The 22,519-nt window shown below is 36.9% G+C and overlaps 1 protein-coding gene across 16 annotated transcripts; it reads right to left on the bottom strand.

The window, feature by feature from the left end:
- Window positions 1-11,242: 11,242 nt before the first annotated feature.
- Window positions 11,243-20,844, bottom strand: LOC116266803 (uncharacterized). 16 transcript variants are annotated; one of them, XR_007575159.1, is made up of 7 exons: window positions 20,633-20,844; window positions 19,863-19,923; window positions 17,297-19,768; window positions 13,732-17,225; window positions 12,383-13,352; window positions 12,101-12,305; window positions 11,243-11,739 (listed from the first exon to the last, which is right to left on the bottom strand). XR_007575159.1 is itself a non-coding variant. In XM_031648190.2 (7 exons), the coding sequence occupies exons 1-4, from the start codon at window positions 20,840-20,842 to the stop codon at window positions 16,846-16,848; spliced, it is 774 nt and encodes a 257-aa protein (XP_031504050.1). In that variant the 5' UTR covers window positions 20,843-20,844; the 3' UTR covers window positions 11,243-11,739; window positions 12,101-12,305; window positions 12,383-13,352; window positions 16,774-16,845. The 16 variants fall into 16 exon arrangements, 1 of the variants encoding a protein (XP_031504050.1); XM_031648190.2 differs by having other exon boundaries at window positions 16,774-17,225; window positions 17,297-17,419; XR_004175429.2 differs by having other exon boundaries at window positions 12,383-13,124; window positions 13,206-13,352; window positions 17,297-20,844.
- Between the last annotated feature and the right edge of the window lie 1,675 nt (window positions 20,845-22,519).

Genomic DNA, 22,519 nt, shown 5'->3' with positions numbered 1-22,519 from the left:
ATTTCTGAGGAAATAAATGGGCGAAGGGACTAATCGTTGGGGCAAGGGACGATCCGGCCTCCATAGCTGCAAAAGGGGGAGCTATGGAGTGATGGAACTCTGGGTGATGAACATTGGTGATAAAATGTAATCTCTGGCAGTCTAATAGTTGTGACCTTTGTTGTGCCTACTTATTGGAAGCTGCAGTCAATCTTCATCAAAGAAATAAAGGAGTAGAGTTGATAAGCACAAAGTTTTGGCTCAAATACTTATTTCTTTCTGAGGATGTTAATATATCATTTGAATTGGATATCTGACCAAACAGTTCCAAAAGAATCGAATGTGGAACAAATTTTATATCCAATTAAAAATCAGATCAAATTCATATTTTAGAAATGACAACATCTGGAAGGATTTAGATTCAGACATACATCAATATCCAATCGGATTTGGGTTGGATTTACTATATTGAATGTTCATATATTTTGGAAATCATGAACAGCATCATGAATGCTTTGTAATCCACCAGCAAATTGATTAACAGCGTCTTTTTCTTCCTTTCTGCTGCACAATTCTGGCCTTCCACCCGGAGGCTCTGGGTACACACCGTCCAAACCTGCTTTGGCTCCTTTTCCGGCCGCCCGTTTTGCATTTGAAGCCTATGAAGCTCCTCAATTTCTTTCCCTTTGCCCCACAACACAGCCAATTAATCAAGGTTATGATACAGTCATTGTAAAACTCTGCCGCACTCAATGTTCATTAAATAAAGGATTGTAGAGATGGTAAGCATAAAATTTTGGCTCAAAAACTTATATATCTCATTTGAATTGGATATCTGTTCTAAAAATCGGATATGAAAATAAATATACAGTGGGATTTGGGTTGGATTTACTATATCGAATGTTCTTATATTTTGGAAATTAACCGGATTCAGTTCAAAAATTTGGATTTGGATTCAAAAGTGGCTTTTCCTTCATTCTCGTTCGAATCCTAATACATGAATATTTGAAAAAGGAGATACAGTTAAGAGTATATCCCATTTGAATCTGATATGTTGACATCCCTACTGATAGTGATTTTCTCGTGTAACAATCCACAGTTTACCTTCCCAAATCAAGAGGAGGCCCCTCAAGCAATACGGATCCAAACAGGGTGAGGATGATAAGAGACAAGGGGTTAAACACAGATACAAACAAAGGTGCTCTCTTATTGATGCCCCATGGCATAAGTAGCAACACCATCCCTAATATTACAACCCCTGCAAGCCCATCCACAAAATTAAGCAGAAAATATATGAAAATGACCTAATTATAAATGACACAAAGGAGGAAAAGAGGTAAACCATTTAGAGGGCAGTGAAGTGGAGAGTTTAACATCCCAACGGCGCTTCCATGCAGATGCATCTCTCTCAGTAATGGCTGCAATGCATGTGTACTGGATGGCTGCAATCAGATTGAGTATCGCAGTGCTCGTATATGGGTGCGGGTCATCTTTTCCTGTCGTTATAGATTAATTTAATTAAACAACTAAGTTAATTAATTCTATTCTTGTTAGAAGAAAGAAATGGAACGTAATTGATTTGGTGGATACGCTTTAGGGAGTAGTAATTCATTGCCTGGATTATGAACCATATGGCACAACACAAAGTGTTGGCTGTAGCCAAGAGCGTGAATGGACCAGAGCTGTGCAGATGGTGAGTAGCGCAGCTCCACCCATCCCTATGAAGGTCCCAATCACCTTCGCCTGTCTTGGTCGGCTCCTCATTTGTAGCTTTTCCAATTTGTTTCAAATCATGACCCCTTAACAATGAGGCAAGATCATTGTGCCTCTAAAACCAATTTATCATCATATTCTAGTATGTACTTTTGAAAAATGCCATTTTTTCAGTTAAGGTGAATGTATCTAGTGTGTGTATATATATATATATATATATATATATATATATATATATATATCGATCATAGCTTTACCTTTCTCGTACATACATTCAATCTAGGGGCTATATGAAATGAAAATATACTATACAACTTTTCACATCAGAAATTATTCCATAGAACTTCAACTTAATTTGGAAAAAAAAATTCGGCCTTCAGATCATATTAATTCATCCAACTATATGTATAAATAAACAATTGATAATGATTGTCCCAAATTCTCGTGGAAAATTAAGGTGTTCCCCGGCCAAAACGAAGGTGAAGGCGGGGGGGGGGAGCAAATTGGAAATTGCAACAGCAAGCGTCGCCGAACCCATCTTGTCTGAGGCGATGTACAGATTCTGGTTCAGAAATTGATAATGATTGTCCCAAATTCTCATGTGGAAAATTAAGGTGTCCCCCGCCCAAAATGAAGGTGAAGGCAGGGAGCAAATTGGAAATTGCAGCAGCAAGCGTCGCCGAACCCATCTTGACTGAGGGGACGTACATATTCTGGTTCAGTGTTGCCCTGCAAAATTCCATCACATTATAAAAAATTTGTGTGGTCAGGGACAAAATCTAGGAGTTTTATTCTTGATGTTTGTGTTGTTCTTTTTTTTGCAATTTAATTGCACTGATATGATCTCAACAATAGGTTGATGAAAAACATATGTTAAGTTGATCATTTGTTAGACAGTAAGTATTTTTTTATAATAAGAAAAAAATGAATGGCCCTCATAACAACAACATTTTGATAATAAATAAAATCTACATTTTTCCTAAAACTACTTAAATCCAAGCATGTTCTAATAAATGTATTAATATTTTATTTAAAAATCATTTTTAGCGAAAAATTAAAATGTTTGGTTATCCCTGACCTAAGCATCCAGTTTCTGCTAATCAACTAAAAGTAATTGATTTTTCAATTACTAGGAAAGCACTATTTGACTCAAAAGAATAATTAACTTAATATGTGTATTTCATTAAAGCCTTCTTTAGATCATATCAATATGTTTGCTTTGTTTGTGATTAAGGACAAAGAAACCAGCCGGTGATTGCCAAAGGAACTAGAGAAGAAGATTTGAATGCTCTCAAGACTAGACCAAAGCCAGTATTTTTTTCTGATCGTTTCAGGGCAGCAACTTCAGAAGTTTGGCTTAGTCGACTTTGGGCATCCGTCTGCTAAGATCATTGAGTTTTTGTCGTCCAAGGGTAGCATAAAATTAATGACAAAAACGTCTACTTTTTCAATTTGTCAAAGTTGTCAATTGAAAAAAGCAACGCATTTGCCATTTCTTCCCCTAGATGATGAATATTATGAACCTTTTGAGAAAGTACATTGTGATCTTTGTGGACCAGCACCTCTTGATTCTTGTCTACAATTTCGATATTATGCTCTTTTTGTTTATCAACATTCTAGATATTCCTGGATCTATCAATTAAAAACAAAGTCTGATTTTAATACAAAGTTTATGGAATTTCATAAAATCGTGGCAATGCAATTCGGAAGATCTGTAAAAAAATTTTGAAGTGATGAGGGTGGAGAATTTAATAGTGCTGCATTTCTCTTATTCAAGAGAACATGGAATCAACATGTGAAGGCTTGTCTAAAACACTCAAACAGAATGGGTTGGTGGAGCGGAAACACAGGTCAATCACTGACTTGGATTAACTCTCCTTTTTCACAGTATCTTACCCGCAAATTATTGGGTAGAGACTTTTTCAATGGCTGTGTGGCTCATAAATCGGCTACCGATGTCCACGCTGCAAATGTAATGCACATATGAAAGCTTATTTCTAAAACCACCAGATTATTCGTGTCTACGGACCTTCGGGTATAGGTGTTTTTCCTACATTAAGAGTTACAACAAAGGATATTGTTGCCTCTATCCCCTGACAAATCATGTTTATATTTCAAGACACGTTGTGTTTGATGAACATTGCTTTCCTTTCAATCAAGGGTCTACTAGAGCATCACTAGATTATCGCCTTGCTCATGATCTTGTGTCATTTTCTTCTACCGATACTCAAACTAAAACATCAGCTTCTTCTGTCGTGAACCCTCATGATCTTGCTCGACTTCATAACAGTGAACTTGAACCACATCCGACCAATTCTTATCCCCAATCATTAGCCATCATGCCTTTAACCCCCTTCCCATCAGACCCACCTACCCCAACCTCACCATCTCCTCCCTCGTCTTCACCATTCCCTCTCTCGCCTTCTCCAATACCACCTCCTCCTTTACATGATCCTTCTACTAGAAGTTCTCATCCTATGGCTACACATTCTCAACATGGTATTGTTAAACCCAATACCAAATATCTCTTAACTACCTATGTTCCCACCAAACCAAAACATTATACTATTGCTCTAAAGTACCCTGGTTAGAGAAAAGCTATGACAGACGAAATGGCAGCTTTGATCGCTAATAAGACATGGACTTTGGTTCCTAGAGCCCCTCCATGCACATTATTGGCTGCCGATAGATTTACAAAACAAAATTGAACAGTGCTAGTCAGGTTGACAGACTTAAAGCGCGGTTGGTCGCACATGGCTATACACAAGTTGAAGGCGTGGATTTTCTTGAAACTTTCTCTCCAGTTCTTAAACCAGCAACTATTCAGATCATTCTTTCCATTGCTCTCATGAATAGCTGGCCTCTTAAACAACTGGATGTTAAGAATGCATTCTTAAATGGTTATTTGACTGAAACTATTTTTATTGAGTAGCCTCCTGGATTCAAAGATACACACTTTCCTCATCATTTTTGCAAGTTAAATTGGGCACTATATGGCCTTAAACAGTTCCCAAGAGCTTGGTATGATCGTTTTGCCTAGTTTTTATTTTCTCACAATTTTCAAGCTAGCTCCACTGATCCCTCGCTGTTTGTTCGCCTCCAAGATTCAACAGTTACTATACTTTTATTATATGTGGATGATATTATTTTTACTGGCAGCTGTTCATTTTTTCTTGCCTCCTTCCAAGATCATTGCATACCTTTGCTATGAACGATCTTGGAGAATTACATTATTTTTTAGGCATTCAAGTTCAACACAATACCTTCGGTCTGTTTTTCAACCAACATCGCTATGCTGCGGAGGTTATCACATGAGCACAAATACAATCTTGTAGGGAAACTGCTACAACAATGGTCGCTAATGCCTCTACCAACACCGATCTTGAAGCAGCGTGTCCAAATCCTACATTTGTTTTGGTTGTTTTATATGATACATGATTAAACCTATCTTCTTGTCGCCTGGACCCTTGAATTGGATCAAATGAAAATTGTCATCTGCGGAAAGCTTGTAGACAGGAAGGTTTTAAGAAAAAAAGATCGTTTCTCCTAAGTGAACATTAAAAAAAAAAAAAGTTTAGGTTCACCTCAGGAATATTTAAGCTCGTTTAAATATGTTTGTTATTATATGATCAAATGAACCGTTGGGAACTACATTCTTAGGGCACAGTGTTGTCAGTATTGTTTTTATATAAACTTTATTCTTAAGTGTTCCTACAACCTAACGAAGACATCTGGGTCACAAATTAGACTAAGTCTGCCCGGTTACATTGTGAATATGTTTTGCTTTTAGTTGGGTCAAATTCATTCCTTCTTGTCGGATTTAATCTATATTTAAATAAATACAAAAAGATAAAATGGGTCAAATGGCGAGTACATGTGGTAGGTGTTCATATATGTACTTATATATATATATAGGCATATGTGGAATCTAAAGAATAAATTCACTCTCCGCATTAAGCAGAAATTCTAATTGGACAGTAATAACTTCTCTACATTCACATCCAATTCCTTCACCTGGTTTTTCACGTTCTATTCTTGCCTTTCTTGGTAAAAGTAAATGAGAAACTTCACATTGACATTGGAGAATTTAATAATAGACTTCCTCTTTTCTCCGGTCCTCATATTCATAATAACAAATTGGAAAAGAACAAGAAATAGGCTCCGATTCTTTTACACGAAAAATAATTGTCATCTACGGAAAGCTTGTAAAGGATGTTCATTCCTGCAACTATTACATGCACCACCACCATGCACAGCACTGCCTTCATCCCCTCCCTCCTATCCCTTCCACTTACCTCCATTAATGGCCACCACCGTCACTACTGATCTCCCTCTCTAAATCTACCAAGATTTTTGCATCTTGTTTGCCTAAGTCCACGAGAGAACTTCACATTGACGTGAGGTATGCTCTTCTTCAAGCATACCTCTCCAAAACCTTGGAGGCAGGAAGGTTTAACCATGAAGTTTTTAAGAAAAAAAAATGGTTTCTCCCAAGTGAACATTAAAAAAAAAGAGTTTAGATTCACCTCAAGAATATTTATAACTGAAGGTGGATCTAGGGGTGGAGCTAAGCGGGGCCGCATGGGCCCTAGCCCTACCTTAAAAAAAAAATCTAAATTTACATGTAAAATTTAGAAAACTTTACTTGTCCAACATAAAAATTTTGAAAAATGGTATTTCGGCTCCTGTTAAAATTTAAAAACTTTAATTCGGCCTATATTCTTAAGAGTTAATTAGATCATATCTATAAGCTAGTCAAAAAAATACATTAAAGTAATATGTTTTAAATGGTGATCGGGTTAATTCATACGCATACCTCTCCAATAAAAAGGCAAGAGGGCAGAGGAGGGTGGCCCCGAAAATGTAGCGGTAGGCGATGAGGACTTGGAGGCTCATCCCTCGGTCTGCGGAGATCTTGTAGAGGATGGTTATCCCCGGTACCGCCGCTTGGGCCACCACCATGCACAGCACCACCTTCGTCCATCCCACCCTTCTCCTTCTCAACTATAATAATTTTCATTATTATTTGATTTGCTCTCTTCAGGCTGCTGATCACTCGCGTATTTCTCCTCCATAATATATATTTGACAACTCTCTCTCTTTCCTTGAATTAGTCCTTTTGCTTCTGCTTCTTTTCACCAACGATATTGCATAGAAAAGAAGATGCAAACAGGCTGAAGCTGCCAATCTCAAAATCAGCACTGAAATGAGATGAAAGATATGTCATACGGGGTTATATTTATAGATCATAGAGAAACAGGTGGTGAGTAATGTTTTTCTTACCTTTCCTAGGAGAGTAAGCAATAGAAGTTGCAAAACGTCACCAGTCCTATAAGCGTTAGTATCGATGTGTATCGGTTTTGCTAACCTATACGGCAGTCCAAGCCGGCCAATTTTGTGACATGTTTATTATGATTATCTTATAGAATTTGATCTATGGAGTCAGTTAATTTGTGAAAAATGTCTGAGACATATGTAAAAAGGAAAAGATAGACTCAAATAAGTTAAGCTAAGTTATGCCTTTTATATAACATAATAAAAAGCAAAACCGGTTCGTGAGAGCTCCGATTCACCGTGTTGCGATACGGTTTGGGTGCCGATGCCGACAACTTGGTGCGTGGCAACAGACCCACTTATGTGTAAAGTGCAGTGCAGCTCTACGTGATTGGAAGCAGCACGTGTCCTACAGAGGGTCCACCATCAACGTATACTAGCCTTGCATGGAAAAGCACTTCACAATGTTCACATCACACTTGGCCTTCTTAGTGGGAAAGGGCATGGGCATTAGTTTTTCACTGTCAACAGTAAGTGCAGTCATTTCAAAAAAGAAAAATTCTAAATATATAAAATTTCATTAATACATTTCTTTTTGAAAATTCTAACTTTGAGGAGGTGTAACACATTCAGCAGTAACACGGTCCACCTTATAAGGAATTTGGGTTTAAATCTTGATGTGGTCGTTTGCCACATCTCAATATTTTTCTTTTTATCATAATGGGTTACAAAGCAAGCTTTGTCAAACTTTGATTATAGTGAGAGGATGGTGGAATAATTTTTTTTGAATATAAATTGTATTTTAAATAATAAAAATATATAATGAAATTTTAAATATAATAAAAAATAGTTTTTTTAATATTAACGGGCCGGGTCGGGCCCAATTTTTCAGGCCCAGACTGAGGCCTGTTACGAGCCGGGTACCAAGCCCCTACCGGCCCAATGCCCACTTCTACTACAAACGGTGATACTGCAACACAGGAGCGGAGCTAGGATTTTTTTTAGGGACGGGCCAAACCATCCGTGGGTCATGCCAGGAGCGACGGTAAGGCCAAGAGGAGCGACGGGTCGGGCCAAACTAAAAAAATTTGATTTTTTACATATAAATTTTTTTTTTTTCTGGGCTCACCCGGGCGGCCCCCCCACTCCCTCCGCCCCTACTGCAACACTTTAGTTGATAAGCGTATCATGAGTGCACCGAGGTCTGAAAAGCAACCCTATACCTAAGAGTAAAAGGACGGGCGAGGGCTTCAATTTAAGACAAATTTCAAGTAGTAGATAATCATGTCATAAATAAAAAGCATATATTCCTTTTGATTGTATTGCTTTTGATTGTGGATCTAGATATTTCACTATGGTCACCTTTAACTAAGCTTGCATATTATCGCCCATGATAGATTTGGTAGTTCCCTTCACTTTCCACACCTTCCTTACCTTTGTCATTATATATGGTTTTAGTATCTTGCGGTACGACCACTGATAGATGGCCACATCGAATATGAGAAACTTAAACTTTAGCTAGGTCCAGGTCCACCACCGGAGATAGCATCAATGGACCTCCAACAATGAACTTTTGAACTTGAAGAAGAAAAAGAAATTTTTTTTTTTTTTGAATTCTTGGACTCTTGCTATATAATTTTTTTTACTGTTGCTATTAGTTATAATTTTTTAGTAATGTTTAGCCTAAAAAAAAAATTCCCCTTTGGGTCCTCGAGTAGATGACATGACAAAGGAATGTGATTTTTTCGTAATTCCATTTGGCCCGTACTTTACCAGAGGATATTTTAGAGATTAAATCCATGGCCCTCAAACCTCAGATATCTTAGATCAGTGAGGGGTAATCAAATGCACTATAACATTGTGAAAGTTTGGTTTTATGTGCATGATTGTGAAGAATTACGAGTGATTTAAAAGGGGGTTTACTTAAGTGATTGCCTGTCATGGTTCTTATTCTTTTGGGGATTGGAACCTAAGGTGCTCAAGAAACTGGGTTGAGATCCATCAAATTGGAGGCTCGAGCTTAGTGTAGGGATATGTGTTTACCCTAAGGTGGTAGATTGTACCACCTTAAAAGTTTAGTCTGATATAGTAAGATTATGAACAATCTTAAGAGACTTATGAGACGGCTATTTAAATAATTATCTTAATTTCTAGTTTTTTTTTTTATTAAAACTAAATTACCTTAAGGTGGTAGATTGTACCACCTTAAAAGTTTAGTCTCATATATAAGATTATGAAGAATCTTAAGAGACTTATGAGACAACTATTTAAATAATGATTATCCTAATTTCTAGCCGTTTTTGTATTGGAACTAAATCTAGCATGAAGTATGTTGAGATCCATCGAACAAGGAGCCCGTGCCCGATACCAGAGTTGGCTGGGTTGTTACATGCATCCTCATCATCTGTTCTGTAATGCATTATTTTCTTTGTGCAAGTGAAGGTTTCCTGGCACTTTCTTATTTTAATGCTTGTTAACACTTGATTTTCTTTAGTGAAATTTGGAAAATGCAATGTAACATGTTCTTCCTACGTCAAATTCTCTTGCAGATGCCTTCTCCACAGAAAATCATTTATTAACAAAGTATTTCACCACGTTCCTTGCCATATATTCCTTGACAACTGGCATCTTCTCATGGAATATAATTGACTTCCAATGTGTTTGATGGTGAAAGTAAAGTTCATGACATGGGAGGTGAATTTTCATTTTTTTATGTTCATTTGGTCAACAAATAAAGACTTAAGTTAGAAAAATGGAGATGAGGTTTGAAAAATAGCAATTATTCCAAAACTTTCGCTAAATTGGAAACATGTTCTAGAATATCACATCTTCTTGATGTCAGCATCAAGATGGGTAAGAATTGAGGTGTTGGCAAAGCACAATTAAGTTAAAAATATCTACCCACAAGTTTATTGTCCATTTGCAAATTCAAATTTCTAAAGAAGGAGAATTATTTTTGTGGAAGTGCACAAAATGTCTTTCATACCAAGGTAATAAGAAAAATGTCTACTCACTAGATGATTTTCTTATTTCTTTTTTCAAATTTTGCCATCACAGTAGATGTTCTCTCCCATTATATCTAAGTTATTAAAACACTAGAAAGCAATGTTTCCGGATCTACCCCAATCTTTAAGCCATATTCGTAAAACATGGTTTTCATATTTCTATTTTAATATTACCCCTGGAGTTCTAAAATTAGTTGCTTCTTTCACGGTCAAAAGACCGGACCCCTTGAACAAACGATACCTTTTAAACTTGCAATTATTTTTAAAGAATAAAACAAAAGATGGACAAAAAAAGGTTAACAATAAAATGTCATTAAAATCAGCCTTTTTTAAATATTTAAATATTCTAACTAAGCCTGTCATTCACATCTTGTTTTTAAATATTTTAACAAATTTCTTATTTTTAATATTTTTTATTTTTACGAGAGATTAATTTTTAGATTCTCTTTACCGATTCCCAACAGATTCAACTGAATTGGGAGCCTCACCGATACAGCTTTAAACCGACTCCGACAAGAGTGCTTGACAGTCTTGTATATAAATCATATACTGCTACCTTTAGATGTGAAGAAAAAAAAATAGGGAAGCAATACCGGATGCAAAAGCAGGAGACGGACACTTTGAAAAATATCACACTAGCATAAATCATAAGATTTAGAGAAGAACGAGGATGTCGAAGGATTGGATTCAAATCCGATACAGCAATTACCATATCCTGTCTTTTTTATGTTGCATAAGTTGATTTGGAAATGGATTGGTATACAATTAATATAAAAGTTATTAAAAACCAAATTCAGATTTCTGCATTCGGATCTCCTCAAATGTCTGATATGTATCGTATTGAGTTAGAAAAGCTCCATACAACACCCGCTCCTGATTACTAATAGGATGCTAATTTTCTTTCCGGATCTAATTGTATCAAGTCTGACAAATAGATGAAATACTGAAGCTCGAACCCTCAACTCTAAACCTAGATCAGATATCGAATTATATATGAAAACAGAGATCCTTCTCATAGGGAGGGGGTTGGCCAAATATAAAATTTAGCTATTAAATTTTTTTCAAAATTTTGGCTTAGAATTAAATAAGGGTTGACCCCCGTTAAAAATTTTCAAAATTTTTATTCACTGGTCACATGGTTGCCTGGTACTTGGGTTGGCTATCACGCAATGTGGTTCTTTAGACAGAACCACCATCCAGGTAGATATGCACACAAAGGAACAAGAACAAACTCGTATCTGTGTCCATACGAAAACCACAAAATCTCAACGTAAGAAAAAGAACGAGTCCTCTATTAGCTGATTCCTGAAATTCTACAGCAGTGGCTGCAACAACCTCGACTCCAGGGATCAAAATTGCACTATATATCATTAAGAAATTACATTTGAATATTGTACACTATATACATAGCCATCATCCTCTCAGTGCTTTAGCCTGTCCACCCAATAGAGCTCACTAATCCTTCAATGGCACGAGACCAATCATGCAAAGACCAGAATGCTAGGTATCTCCAACAGTCAGCCTTCATTTGGACATGAAATTAGTCAATGGAAAATTAATCAATGTCAGACAAATATACAAGAACAGCAGGATTTGCAGCCGATGGCTGGAATGGCACTGGCATTACAGGTTTCAGATTCAGGCTTGTGCATGGCACCTGGAGGTCTCCGACTCTCCAACACTTGGAGGGGCCACAATGAAGGTCCACTACCATTACCAAATGGACCGATTCCAGATTGCTGGAACAGTGCCAGGGTGGAAATATTTCCTGAAGCAAAAGAAACCTGCTAAGAGTTTTAAGAATAAAATCCACAAAGCATGTAAATTGCTAACTAAGATGATTATGTTGGTAACATGAAGTGTCACAACCAAGTTACCAACTGCTTGGAACTGCTTAAGCACAAGGATGCATGACTTATGTAGCTCATATAACAAATGTATGCTCATTTGACAAAGTTCACAAACAAACCAAGATAAACAGAAGCAAAATGAACATAAAATGCCTATGATTATGGCATACAAGTTCATGCATGCTTTTCACAAAAAAAAAAAGCTGAAACAATTAGACTATAAAATGCAAAAGTAAACGACAAAATGATGCATGCACAACATTAGGCCTTCATAATTACCTGGCTGCACAACCATATGTTGTGCTCTAGGATCAAGAAACTTGAAAGCTACTGCAAGAAAGCGGTTAAGCATGACCTTCATCATGTTATCCTCCAGTGTCCTTTTAGTTGGTGAGTATCTCGACTCTGCATCTTGGAGCAGCTTCGCACACTTCTATTTTACTTCATCAATTTTTTTATCACGTTCTGCAGGAAGACGTACTTCCTAATTGAAAAGAAAAACTAAAGACATAAGATAAACCAAAAGAGTGAAACATAAGAACTTAGGTTTAAGTCACGGACCACGTCTTCATAGAACTTCTTGGTTTGCTCCTCTTCATTGTACATTCTGGCTATCTCGTGGTAGAGCGGGTCAAGACAATTCATGACAGGGGCATGAAAAATTGGAGTAGCAGTCTGGAGTTTTGCTCACCAGACTCTGAACCTATAGTTCTTCCCCTTATATTTGCTGAAGCAATGGATTGGCTAGCCACAGGGGGCAGCAGTGGTGTAGCAGGCAACAAGACAGAGCGGTAGGAACAACACACTCAACATCATGTGGTTGCTGGAGAGAAACTCTCATATGAGGAAAGAGAATCCAACATGGCCACTGCATGCCCACTTTCTCTTGTCGATTCTGCAGATGAGGACCTCTCATCAGGATTTGCAGACGAAACCTGAACCTATTCAGCTGATACATGAAAGGTACCAAGTGGTTGCTGTACTGGACCCCTGGCATGAGAAGGAGACTCCAAAACAAGACCATGATCATGTTCTCTCATTGTTTCTGCACATGTGAGTCCTCGACTAGAATCCATACAGGATGATGGCTCAACAACTTGCTTAGTCGATGAAGGCAAAGCATCAAGTGGCTGCAGTACTGGAGCACTAGCCTCTGGAAAAGGCTCCAATCCAGTGATTCCATGATCAAATTCCCTCGCTACCTCTACAGAAGTAGATCTTTCATCAGAACTGGCAGAGCATGTCTGACCAACCTGCCTAGCTGATGAAGGGAAAGCATCCAGTGACGGGGTGAAACTCTATCCTGAGAAAGTGAACCCAATTCAGTATATCCTTCCATTTCCGCAAATGTAGGACTTTCAAGATCCATTCTGGAAACATGAACCTGTACAGCTGATGAAGAAGCGGCATCAAGTGGTTGCTGTACTGAAACTCATGCCTGAGGAAGAATATCCCGTTCAATAACTTCATTGTCATGATTACTTTTTGTTCCGGGAGGTGCAGACTTTTCACCAGGATCCACAGAAGACACCTGAATATGCAATTCAGCAACAGTAAGGATCAGCATTTGAAGCAAGACCCAATACTAAACATGCTTGACTAGCACAACAAAGGGACTGAGGCAGGATCAGATCAAAGCGACATTTCTTAGAAGGCCTAAAAGGTTTCATAATAGAACTTACCAACTTTGATTAAAGATGAATAAGTATGTTAAGTCAGGGAGCTTAAATAGTTTAAACTAACACACAAGCATTCAGCTATACATCCTAGTGAGACTAACTATGAAATGCATGTTAAGTGGCTCAAAATAAATAATGATATAGTGCATATTGAGAACCACAAGCAAAACAACTTACAGAATTTAGGATGCAAAAAAGACTCGATATGCATATACGTAGTACGAAACTCACCTGCTCATGTCAAAGCTCTGATCTCAACCTATCAGACATTTGAGAAGTTGAACCACTTTTCTGCTGTAATGAACCAGCTGTTGTTCCATTCTGATCTTCAATTCTAGAATAAATCCATGTTTCAATCATTCCACGAACACTGTTTGGCTCTGACTCCATTGGAGTGACATGATTTTCCTTCATGAGTATATTAGACTTCATTGGTCTCATGACAGCATCTGTTTGGTTGTCCTGCTTGGTCGATTCAAGCGCATCTATAGACCCAAAGATTGATGTATTTTTAACTGCTTTTGAACCTATCAACGTGTTTTTGTTAAGAAATAGGATTTCTAAGTTAGTTGTTACCTCTTAGATAGGTATTACCTTAGAATTTAGTTTATTTTTCCTTTTTTGTTTTATTTTTATTTCTTATTTTTTATTTTTTATTTTTTTATTTGTTTAACTGAGCTAGCCGTTGGCAGTTCCAACGGCTCTATTAAGAGTCGTTGGAACCAGCCCAATGGCTAGTTCAGCCCCTTCCTCCTTATTCTTTCTTGTATAAATATTTGTAACAGTCTCTTGCAATAGTAAGCTGTGTTTTACAACCTTCATGTATTCAATTGAATGAGATTTATTCTTCTCCACTTCGCCTTAGTGCCTTTTATTGCTATATGCTTCTTTTGTAACTGTTATAGTCAACTTTTACATGGTATCAGAGTCATTGGGCTGCTTATTGAAGCCTTATTAGAGACTGTTATTATTATTTTGAGTTGCTGGTCTGTTGAAGGAATTTTTTTTGTTGCTGATCATCATCTATTGAAGACTATTGCTGTAGCTGCTCACCAACTGTTTGGTGAAACTTTCAAAAGGATTTCTTCTTGACTTTCTTGGAGATTATTATTTAAAATATTGCTCTCATGGAGGACTCCAAAGTTTCAATCGAAGGAGGAAGTTATCATGCTCCATATAAGTTTGATGGAACCAATTACACGCTATGGGTAAAATGCTTGCAAATGCATATAAAAAAAATATTTATGGGGCTTCATAAGAAGTACGTCTATCCCTCCTTCTCTTAAGTTACCAAAGTAGAAAATGGGATTGAGAAAGAATTAGATGGGGATGAAAGACAAAATGCCATGAATGAATATTCTAAAAAATTGGACGATTGGGAAGCCAAGAATTCTAGGATTAAAGAATGGATATAAGAAAGTATTGAACCTAGGATTGCCCAAAATTTTATGTATTATAAAAAAGCTAGTGAAGTTTTGGAATATTCAAGGGAATGTTTACCCAAAAAGATATGGCCCAAAAGTATTTTTTGATTCAAAAAACCCAAAGTATCAAACAATGAGTGAAAAATGTGAGAGAATATTTTATGAAAATCTCTAGTGTGTGGAATGAGTTAGATCAACCTAATCCCAAACTAGGGATGGATTGCAAGTGCCATGAAATTAGAAGAAATGAAGTCGATGAATTTAAGCTTTTTCAATTTCTTCAAGGATTACGACCTGAATTTGTACAAATAAGGTCAGTCCTTCTTTCCTTAGCCTCTCTTCCACCCATCCATGAACACCTTACAATGTTAAGTGGAGAAGAAACTAGAATGAAATTATCCAAAGAAATGGATAAGGATAGTGTTCTTATTTCAAAACAAGAAGAAAAAAAAGTCTTAGCCGCCTCTAGACTCGAAAACAACATCAAATCTTTTAGACCTCCTCACTTTGAACATCAAAATAAAGGAGAATATAAAGTTGTTTGCCACTTTTGTCATGAACCGGGTCACATAAGACCTAGTTGTCCAAAGTTAAACAACAATGAAGGACAATCATAAAACTATGGAGGAAATTTTCTCAAAAGAGGAGTTTCATATCCTCAAGGAGGGCAACACAACTGGAATTTCATATCCTCAAGGTGGATAATGCAATACTAGACAATTTGATCAAAAAAAGGCTGCAAATGTTGCAAATGAAAGATGTGATCTTTCATCAATCTTCACAACGTTGAATCAAATCATGACGGCCCTTCAACCCATGATCAAGAAGTCAAATTCCGAAGCACTAGCAACAACGGCATCCACCTCCAAAACTCCTGGTATGTTTTCTCGGCTTTTAAACTCTGGTGCATCTTTTCATATGACATCAAATATATCATCTTTGACCAATTTTGAACAAACAAGAAAAGAAATCAATTGTAGTTACCGCTGATGGAACATCTTTGAGTGTTAAAGGGATTGGGAATTTTGAAAAAAATTTGGAAAACAAAAATTTTTTGTTTCAAAAGTTATGTCCCTAGATTTAATCTTAACTTACTTTCTGTATCACAAATCTCATATCTTGGTTTTGACATAGTTTTGTCATCAAATAAATGTTTGGTGTATGATCACCAAACCAGAAGATTGATTGAATAAAGTTTTAGAAAAGGGAACCTTTACTACATGGACAATTTATGTATCCCGAAAGAAAAGTTTTGTCACTATGTTGAAAATGTGGGCATCAATGTTTGGCACCAAAGATTAGGTCATCCAAACATTAGAAAATTGTCTATGATAAGTCCTACCAAGGATATTTGTATTGAGAACTTTAAATATAATGATTGCATACATGAAAAAATGAAATTATTATCTTTTGGACAGAGAAGTTCCTTTTGAGCTTGTTCATTCCTATGTATGGGGACCATCTCCTATCATTTCAAAAGGAGGCTATCATATTATGTGATATTTGTTTATGATTTCACTAGGTATTGTTAGATATATTTCCTAAGATACAAATCTGAAGTTTTTGAGAAGTTCAAAAATTTTCACAATTTGGTACAAACATGCATTTGTAAAAGCATAAAAAATCCAAGTTCCACTTTATATTTGAAACTAACAACTCATCCAACAATTTTAATGGCGGAAGCATGCATAAATATGTCATTTATCATAGTCCAACATGGAACAGACTCCAGCTTCTCCCGGCAAGGTTTCTATTTTCAGATTTAAAAGCACAGATTTTAAAAATCATTGAACGGATAAGGACAAAACTCAAAAAAGAAAAACTGACGAGCAATTGCTACTGCCAATACCTGGACTTCTTCGAGCTCTCAATTCCACAAATAGCGTTATCATTGCCACAGCTCTCCAATGTCTCTTCACATCTATCTCTCTTGTTGCCAAATAGAAAAACACGTACCAAGACTAGCAGCCGCAATGTGGGATTTCTCGCCCGAATGCCCAGTTTCTGGGAAGTCTTTCTTCAGGCTTATAGTATCAGAGAATACTCTAACAGTAAGGACATCACAACTTTTGCAACTATGTCTTAGAGTAGATTCTTGCAAGTTATTACCATCATATAACTGCAAATCTGCCTGAGTTGAATCCCTCTGAGGACTCAGCATGGCATCTAAGCCTCCCTTTGAAGTATGAGAGTCTAATAAGTTCTTATTCGTCTGGGAACTATGTGAATCAGCAGCAACAATTTGGGACCTCTCACCAGAATTTTTAGCTTCCGCACCAGTAGAATTTGAAAGGACTGCATCTGTAAAGACATCAGAGAGACTTTGAATCATGATTAAAAAAGCTAAACCATGTGAATAGCAAGATATTTACCATCATATTGTGCCTCATCAACAAGTGAATTTCTCTCAGGACTTTCCATGATGCCTATGCTTGGTATTTTATCATTCTCACAGGGGAGAGCCATTTGAAGATGGATTCGTGGAAGCTTATGATCTGAACAACATAAAAAAAATCAATGTTCATTCTTGAAAGTTGAAACAAATAGTGGAACCTATAAACATATGTTGTACACAATGAGTTACCAAAAAATATGTTATCCCTATGAGAGTCTTGATCTCTACAAGCAAACACACTCTGGGAGAAATCAATAACTTCCTGAGAATAGACGCCCAACCTTTGCAGTGTTCTGACAACACATAGCTCTCTTCACTTACTGATGGATGTGGGTCACCTTTAGCATTATGAATACCAGCTTACAGTTCTGCACTTTCACTGTCATTCTAAAGACTATTTTCTGTCACTGGGATGGACTTCATTATAATTTTACCACTGCGTAATCTGCAAAAATTTCCATTTTCCTCATCTCCCTTAACATAACTGCCTGCAGGGGCCATGTTCCCGTGACCGACATTTGCACTCTTCACTTCATCATAAGCAACACTTTCATTACACCCATCTCTGATCATGTGAGAAGATTGACCTATACCAGCAATTGGAGACAAGCTAACATCCCATCTTCTAATGAAATGTGATTAAAAGCTCATAGCAATGGAAAACGGATAACATAGACAAACACATGTGTGTGTGTGTGTGCACGAGATAGGGAGTGAGAGAGCTGTGTCTGTTCCCTTTGCTCAAGAAGGGATGCATGGTGGGTGGCACTCTCTCTCTCCCTCTCACACACACACACACACACACATGCACAACAATCAAAAGTGTGTTGTGCCACCTGCTTGGGCACTAGGTAGCCACATTTCCAACTAGTCTGGGCCACCTAGGCAATGCCGTAAAGTTTGTTCTTTTTCCTCCTTTTTCTACTTTTATTTTAAAATTTTATTACGTTTTTCTTCTTATCCTTAGTCCTCCTCCTGTCCTTCTCCCCTATCATTTACTGTTTTGCACATACCTAGCTGCCACTAGCACTTTGGACCATAGTCACAAAAAACACGTTATTTTCTCTTTGCAAATGTCGGTCACGGGAACATGGACCCTGGAGGCAATTATGTTAAGGGAGATGAGGAAAATGGAAATTTTTGCAGATTACGCAGTGGTAAAATTATAGTGAAGTCCATCCCAGTGACAGAAATTAGTCTTCAGAATGACAGTGAAAGTGCAGACTGTAAGTTGATATTCAAAATGCTAAAGGTGACCCACATTCATCAGTAAGTGAAGAGAGCTATGTGTTGTCAAAGCACTGCAAAGGTTGGGCGTCTAATTCTCATGAAGTAATTGATTTTTTCCAGAGTGCGTTTGCTTGTAGAGATCAAGATTCTCATAGGGATAACATATTTTTTGGTAACTCATTGTGTCCTGTATCTGTTTATATGTTCCATTGTTTGTTTCAACTTTCAAGAATGAACAATGATCTTTTTGTTGTTGTTCATAACTTCATATCATAATGTGAGAAAATAAAATGTCTTTTAAATAAAATGCCAAGAAAATAAAACGCATTCTTTACTCTTTTTTTTCATTTTTTCATTTTTTAATGTCACAGTTTTTTTTTTCATTTTCTATTTTTTATTTGTTGCAAATCTACTTATCTTTTGATGTTTGTGGCATTATTTCTCACTTATTTTATTTTTTCCTATTTTTAATTGTTTTAATTTAAAAAATACCATTTGTTCCAGTATTTTTCAAGCCCACCGTATTATACCCAAGAAAAAACTCGCCGTTAGAACTCTAAGATGTTATTTGTGACTATGATCTCGACTATGAAGCAACATCTGATTGATATCATAGGGAGGCATACAAACAAGCAGACCAAAACTAGCTTTGCAAAAAATTGACTAGTTATTCACTTTTATGGGTTTGCAATTTCCAATTGAGTTGACATTTCCTTCTAAGTATATCCAAGTTAGTGCATAATTAGCACTAATAGGGTGTAATCATATTCTAGAACACACACACACATACATAAATACATATATAATTGGTACCTCTCAAACAAATTAGATCAGCGACAAAAAACAGGCAGCCCAAGTTATATACTTAAACTTATCTTTAATTCAATTTGGATATGTGAATGTGTTTATCATGGCTTATCTATTAGAAAACATATTTTAGTTAAAATTGATTTTATTGAAAAATTTTTACCATCATTTACTGGTGTTATAAGAGCCATTGGTTTTTTATAACTCAGAAAACACATTTAAAGTTGAAAATTACCAACTTAAAATGCCTTCGCACTAAATTAATCTTAAGATAAATTTACAAGCACAGTTTACACAAAAAATGTTCAGCTTATGTATTTTAACTGTGTTTCCACTCTTTGTTCTGCTTCAACTGCTTTAAATCAACATGGCCTTCAGGCATGAAGTCCTCAAAAATCTAACAGCACAAGAGCTTCAAAAAGAAAATCTCAGTAAAAGCAAGAAAAGAATAATCAGGAATGATGCTGTTTGAAAAATGAAAGGTCAAGAAAGCGAACGAGCTTAACTGTGTGTTCCATAACCGCCTCCCATTCCTCTGAGATTATTCATTTGCATGAAGCCTCTTCCCTGCTAAGAAGCTAAGTTACGGATCTACCATATCAAACTGATCATTTTATGAAGATTAGCCCATTCTGCAAACTGATCATTCCCATTGATCCCATATGGTTAGAAGGTACACATTAACCATGGCAGACCGCGTGAAACCATTTCCAGTTGTTGGCTTACGTTAAGCGACGAATTAATGAAGCTCTCTTCCCATTTCCCCATCTAGTACAGAGAAAAGCACACTTCTACTTGAAAGCCCTAACAGGAACACGTGGCAGGACCTCCATCTACACTTCAGAGTTTCCACCAACTAGACGGCAGTTGTAGTGAATTCCAGCTTTCTTTGAAGCAAAAGTAACCATGAAACTAGAACCCTAACCGTAAACAGAATCTGTATATCAAGTAGAAGTGTCACCCACTTCGGTATCTATGAACGGGAAACCTCCAATGCCACCCCCTGGCGCTAAATAAACGGCTGCTTATCCAAAACGAATAGGACATGCAGAAAGAAACGAACAATGAGTCGCTTCTATCGCTTCTAACCTCTCATAGCACCAACGACATAACAATAAAAGCATTACCCATTAGTTCCGCAAAGAGAAAAGCAGACCCACACACCAAAAATGAAAATAAGCTAAATGCAGCACCACGTTCATCAAACTAGAACCACAAAGCAACTAGGGTTTCTCCCATTACATGTATAAATGACAAGAACAACAGTAGATTTTACCAGAATTGCTATCATAATCTTCGTATCGTTGGCAATGTGATCGAAGAATTGCAGCGCCCCGGATTGCCTGTGTTTTTGAGAGCCAAATGCTTGGTCGTCGGGAGGGCGTGAGGACTTCCTATTGCCGGACGGCAATCTCCTTGCCCTTCCCTTTTGCGTCCACCATCTCCGCTTCCTCTCCCTCTCGGAGAGAGTCGGAAATGGAGGCATGAGCAGGCCAATGATTATTTATACCGCGTTATTTACAGAAAATGCTCTTTTGTCTCTTTTCATCTCACGTAGGGTCCGCTTTAGTGGGGAAGGAATTTGACCATTTGAGGGTAAAAATGTCCCAAATGAATGGGGAGAACTGGCTCTGCATGTCCACCGCCCATCTTGATGACGTGGACGGTTCTGATTATTTCCTTTCCTGTGAAAACTGTGAATACCTTTTCTCTTTATGTGATCACTCCTCAGTCCTCACTCCCAACTTCGAAACCGCCCTACCATTAACGGAAGTATTTTAGTTTTTAACGTTAAATTGCTGCGCCTGATTTAACGACACCATATTTTTTTGAAGGAAAAATAATCATGTCGCCCTAAGTTTAATTTTCTTTTCCACTACATGAAGAGTATCTGTCCCATCTTCTGCCACCAAATGTAAAATAACTTTTTTCTTTAACTGCTTTTTCAGACTTGAGATGTTCAATGTTGTCTTTCCTGAAAATCTTATGTTCTATCATTCCAAATTTTATTTCAGAGTTAATTTTTCGCATTTATTCCTCACTTATGGAAGCATAGGCATCTTCCCGAAGTTGCGGAAGCTTTATTTAAGATTTTATGACAAAACTTCCTGTATATTATTATAGTTGCACATTTCATTAGTTACATTTGCATGTGTATTTTGGGTGTGAAAAGGCTTTAGGCATCTACCAAAGTATAGATTTAAGAGCTCTTGATTATTTATCTTGTCCATGACGTAAACCTTCAGAAAATTATCTTCTTGTGTTAACTAATGTTTGTTTATCCGATATTTATATGGTCAACATAACCATAGATATGTGATCTTAAAAAAATATAAAATATTTCATAACTCACATGTTTTATGAAATTGTGTTCCCCCACACACTCGGGAGAAATTGCATGCCCATGACCTTGTATTGCCTCGACTAGCTTCGGACCATGATCTTACTTCTAAGTTATACTGTGTACATTTAGAGAATTAATGGACAAATCACCATTCTACATGTATACACTAACAATTATACGATCACTGCAAACAACTATGGTCGATGAATTATATGTTTGAAATCATATTTGCACTCTCAAGTTCAACTTAAGGTCTTGGCAAGTTCAAATACTTTTTGCGGTTAGAAGTTGCAATGTGACATACATGGGTATTCCTAAACCAAGGGCAAATTTACACTTGATAATACTCTACACATATGGGACCAGTTATGAAACATCACGGTACATTTTCTGTAGCATAAGAATTTTGTTTACATCGAAGGCAGGAAATTTGCTAAAATTAACAATGCCTCCAGATATTTCATGGTAACTAGGCCAAATTGTTCAGTTCTCATAGTGTGCCAATTCAAGCACGATGAAAAAAAACCATACTTCAAATGCTGACTTCAAGTTTTAACATCCTTGAAGTTTTAACATAATATTGACACTGATATTATACTTTCACAAAAAAGTGTGACTCAACTATAAATGTTTGGTTGCGTAGACTATGTTCGTAGTCCCACTATTCAGCTTCATGATGCTTTAACATGTGAGGTCAAAGCCATGGCATGGCGTAGCGAGAATTTTTTTGGCTAAGGGACATTGTTGTAAAAATTTTCATTTCTCATGGGGCATAACTAAATGATTATAAGACACCTATATAAAAAAATAACTTTTTTG

This window comes from Nymphaea colorata, chromosome 13 (assembly GCF_008831285.2).
Source record: "Nymphaea colorata isolate Beijing-Zhang1983 chromosome 13, ASM883128v2, whole genome shotgun sequence".
Taxonomy (NCBI): Eukaryota; Viridiplantae; Streptophyta; class Magnoliopsida; order Nymphaeales; family Nymphaeaceae; genus Nymphaea; species Nymphaea colorata.
Note: the sequence above shows the minus strand (reverse complement) of the source record. Positions and strands in the feature narration are given on the sequence as shown.

What these genes read in the sequence shown, in the direction of transcription:
- LOC116266803 (XM_031648190.2), bottom strand. Translation starts at nt 20,842, where the DNA reads ATGCCTCCATTTCCGACTCTCTCCGAGAGGGAGAGGAAGCGGAGATGG. An exon ending in AGGCGGTTATGGAACACACA is followed by an intron (nt 17,420 to 19,862) that starts GTTAAGCTCGTT and finishes TATGTTGTTCAG; the next exon opens with ATCATAAGCTTCCACGAATC. An exon ending in TGATGAGGCACAATATGATG is followed by an intron (nt 17,226 to 17,296) that starts GTAAATATCTTG and finishes ATGTCTTTACAG; the next exon opens with ATGCAGTCCTTTCAAATTCT.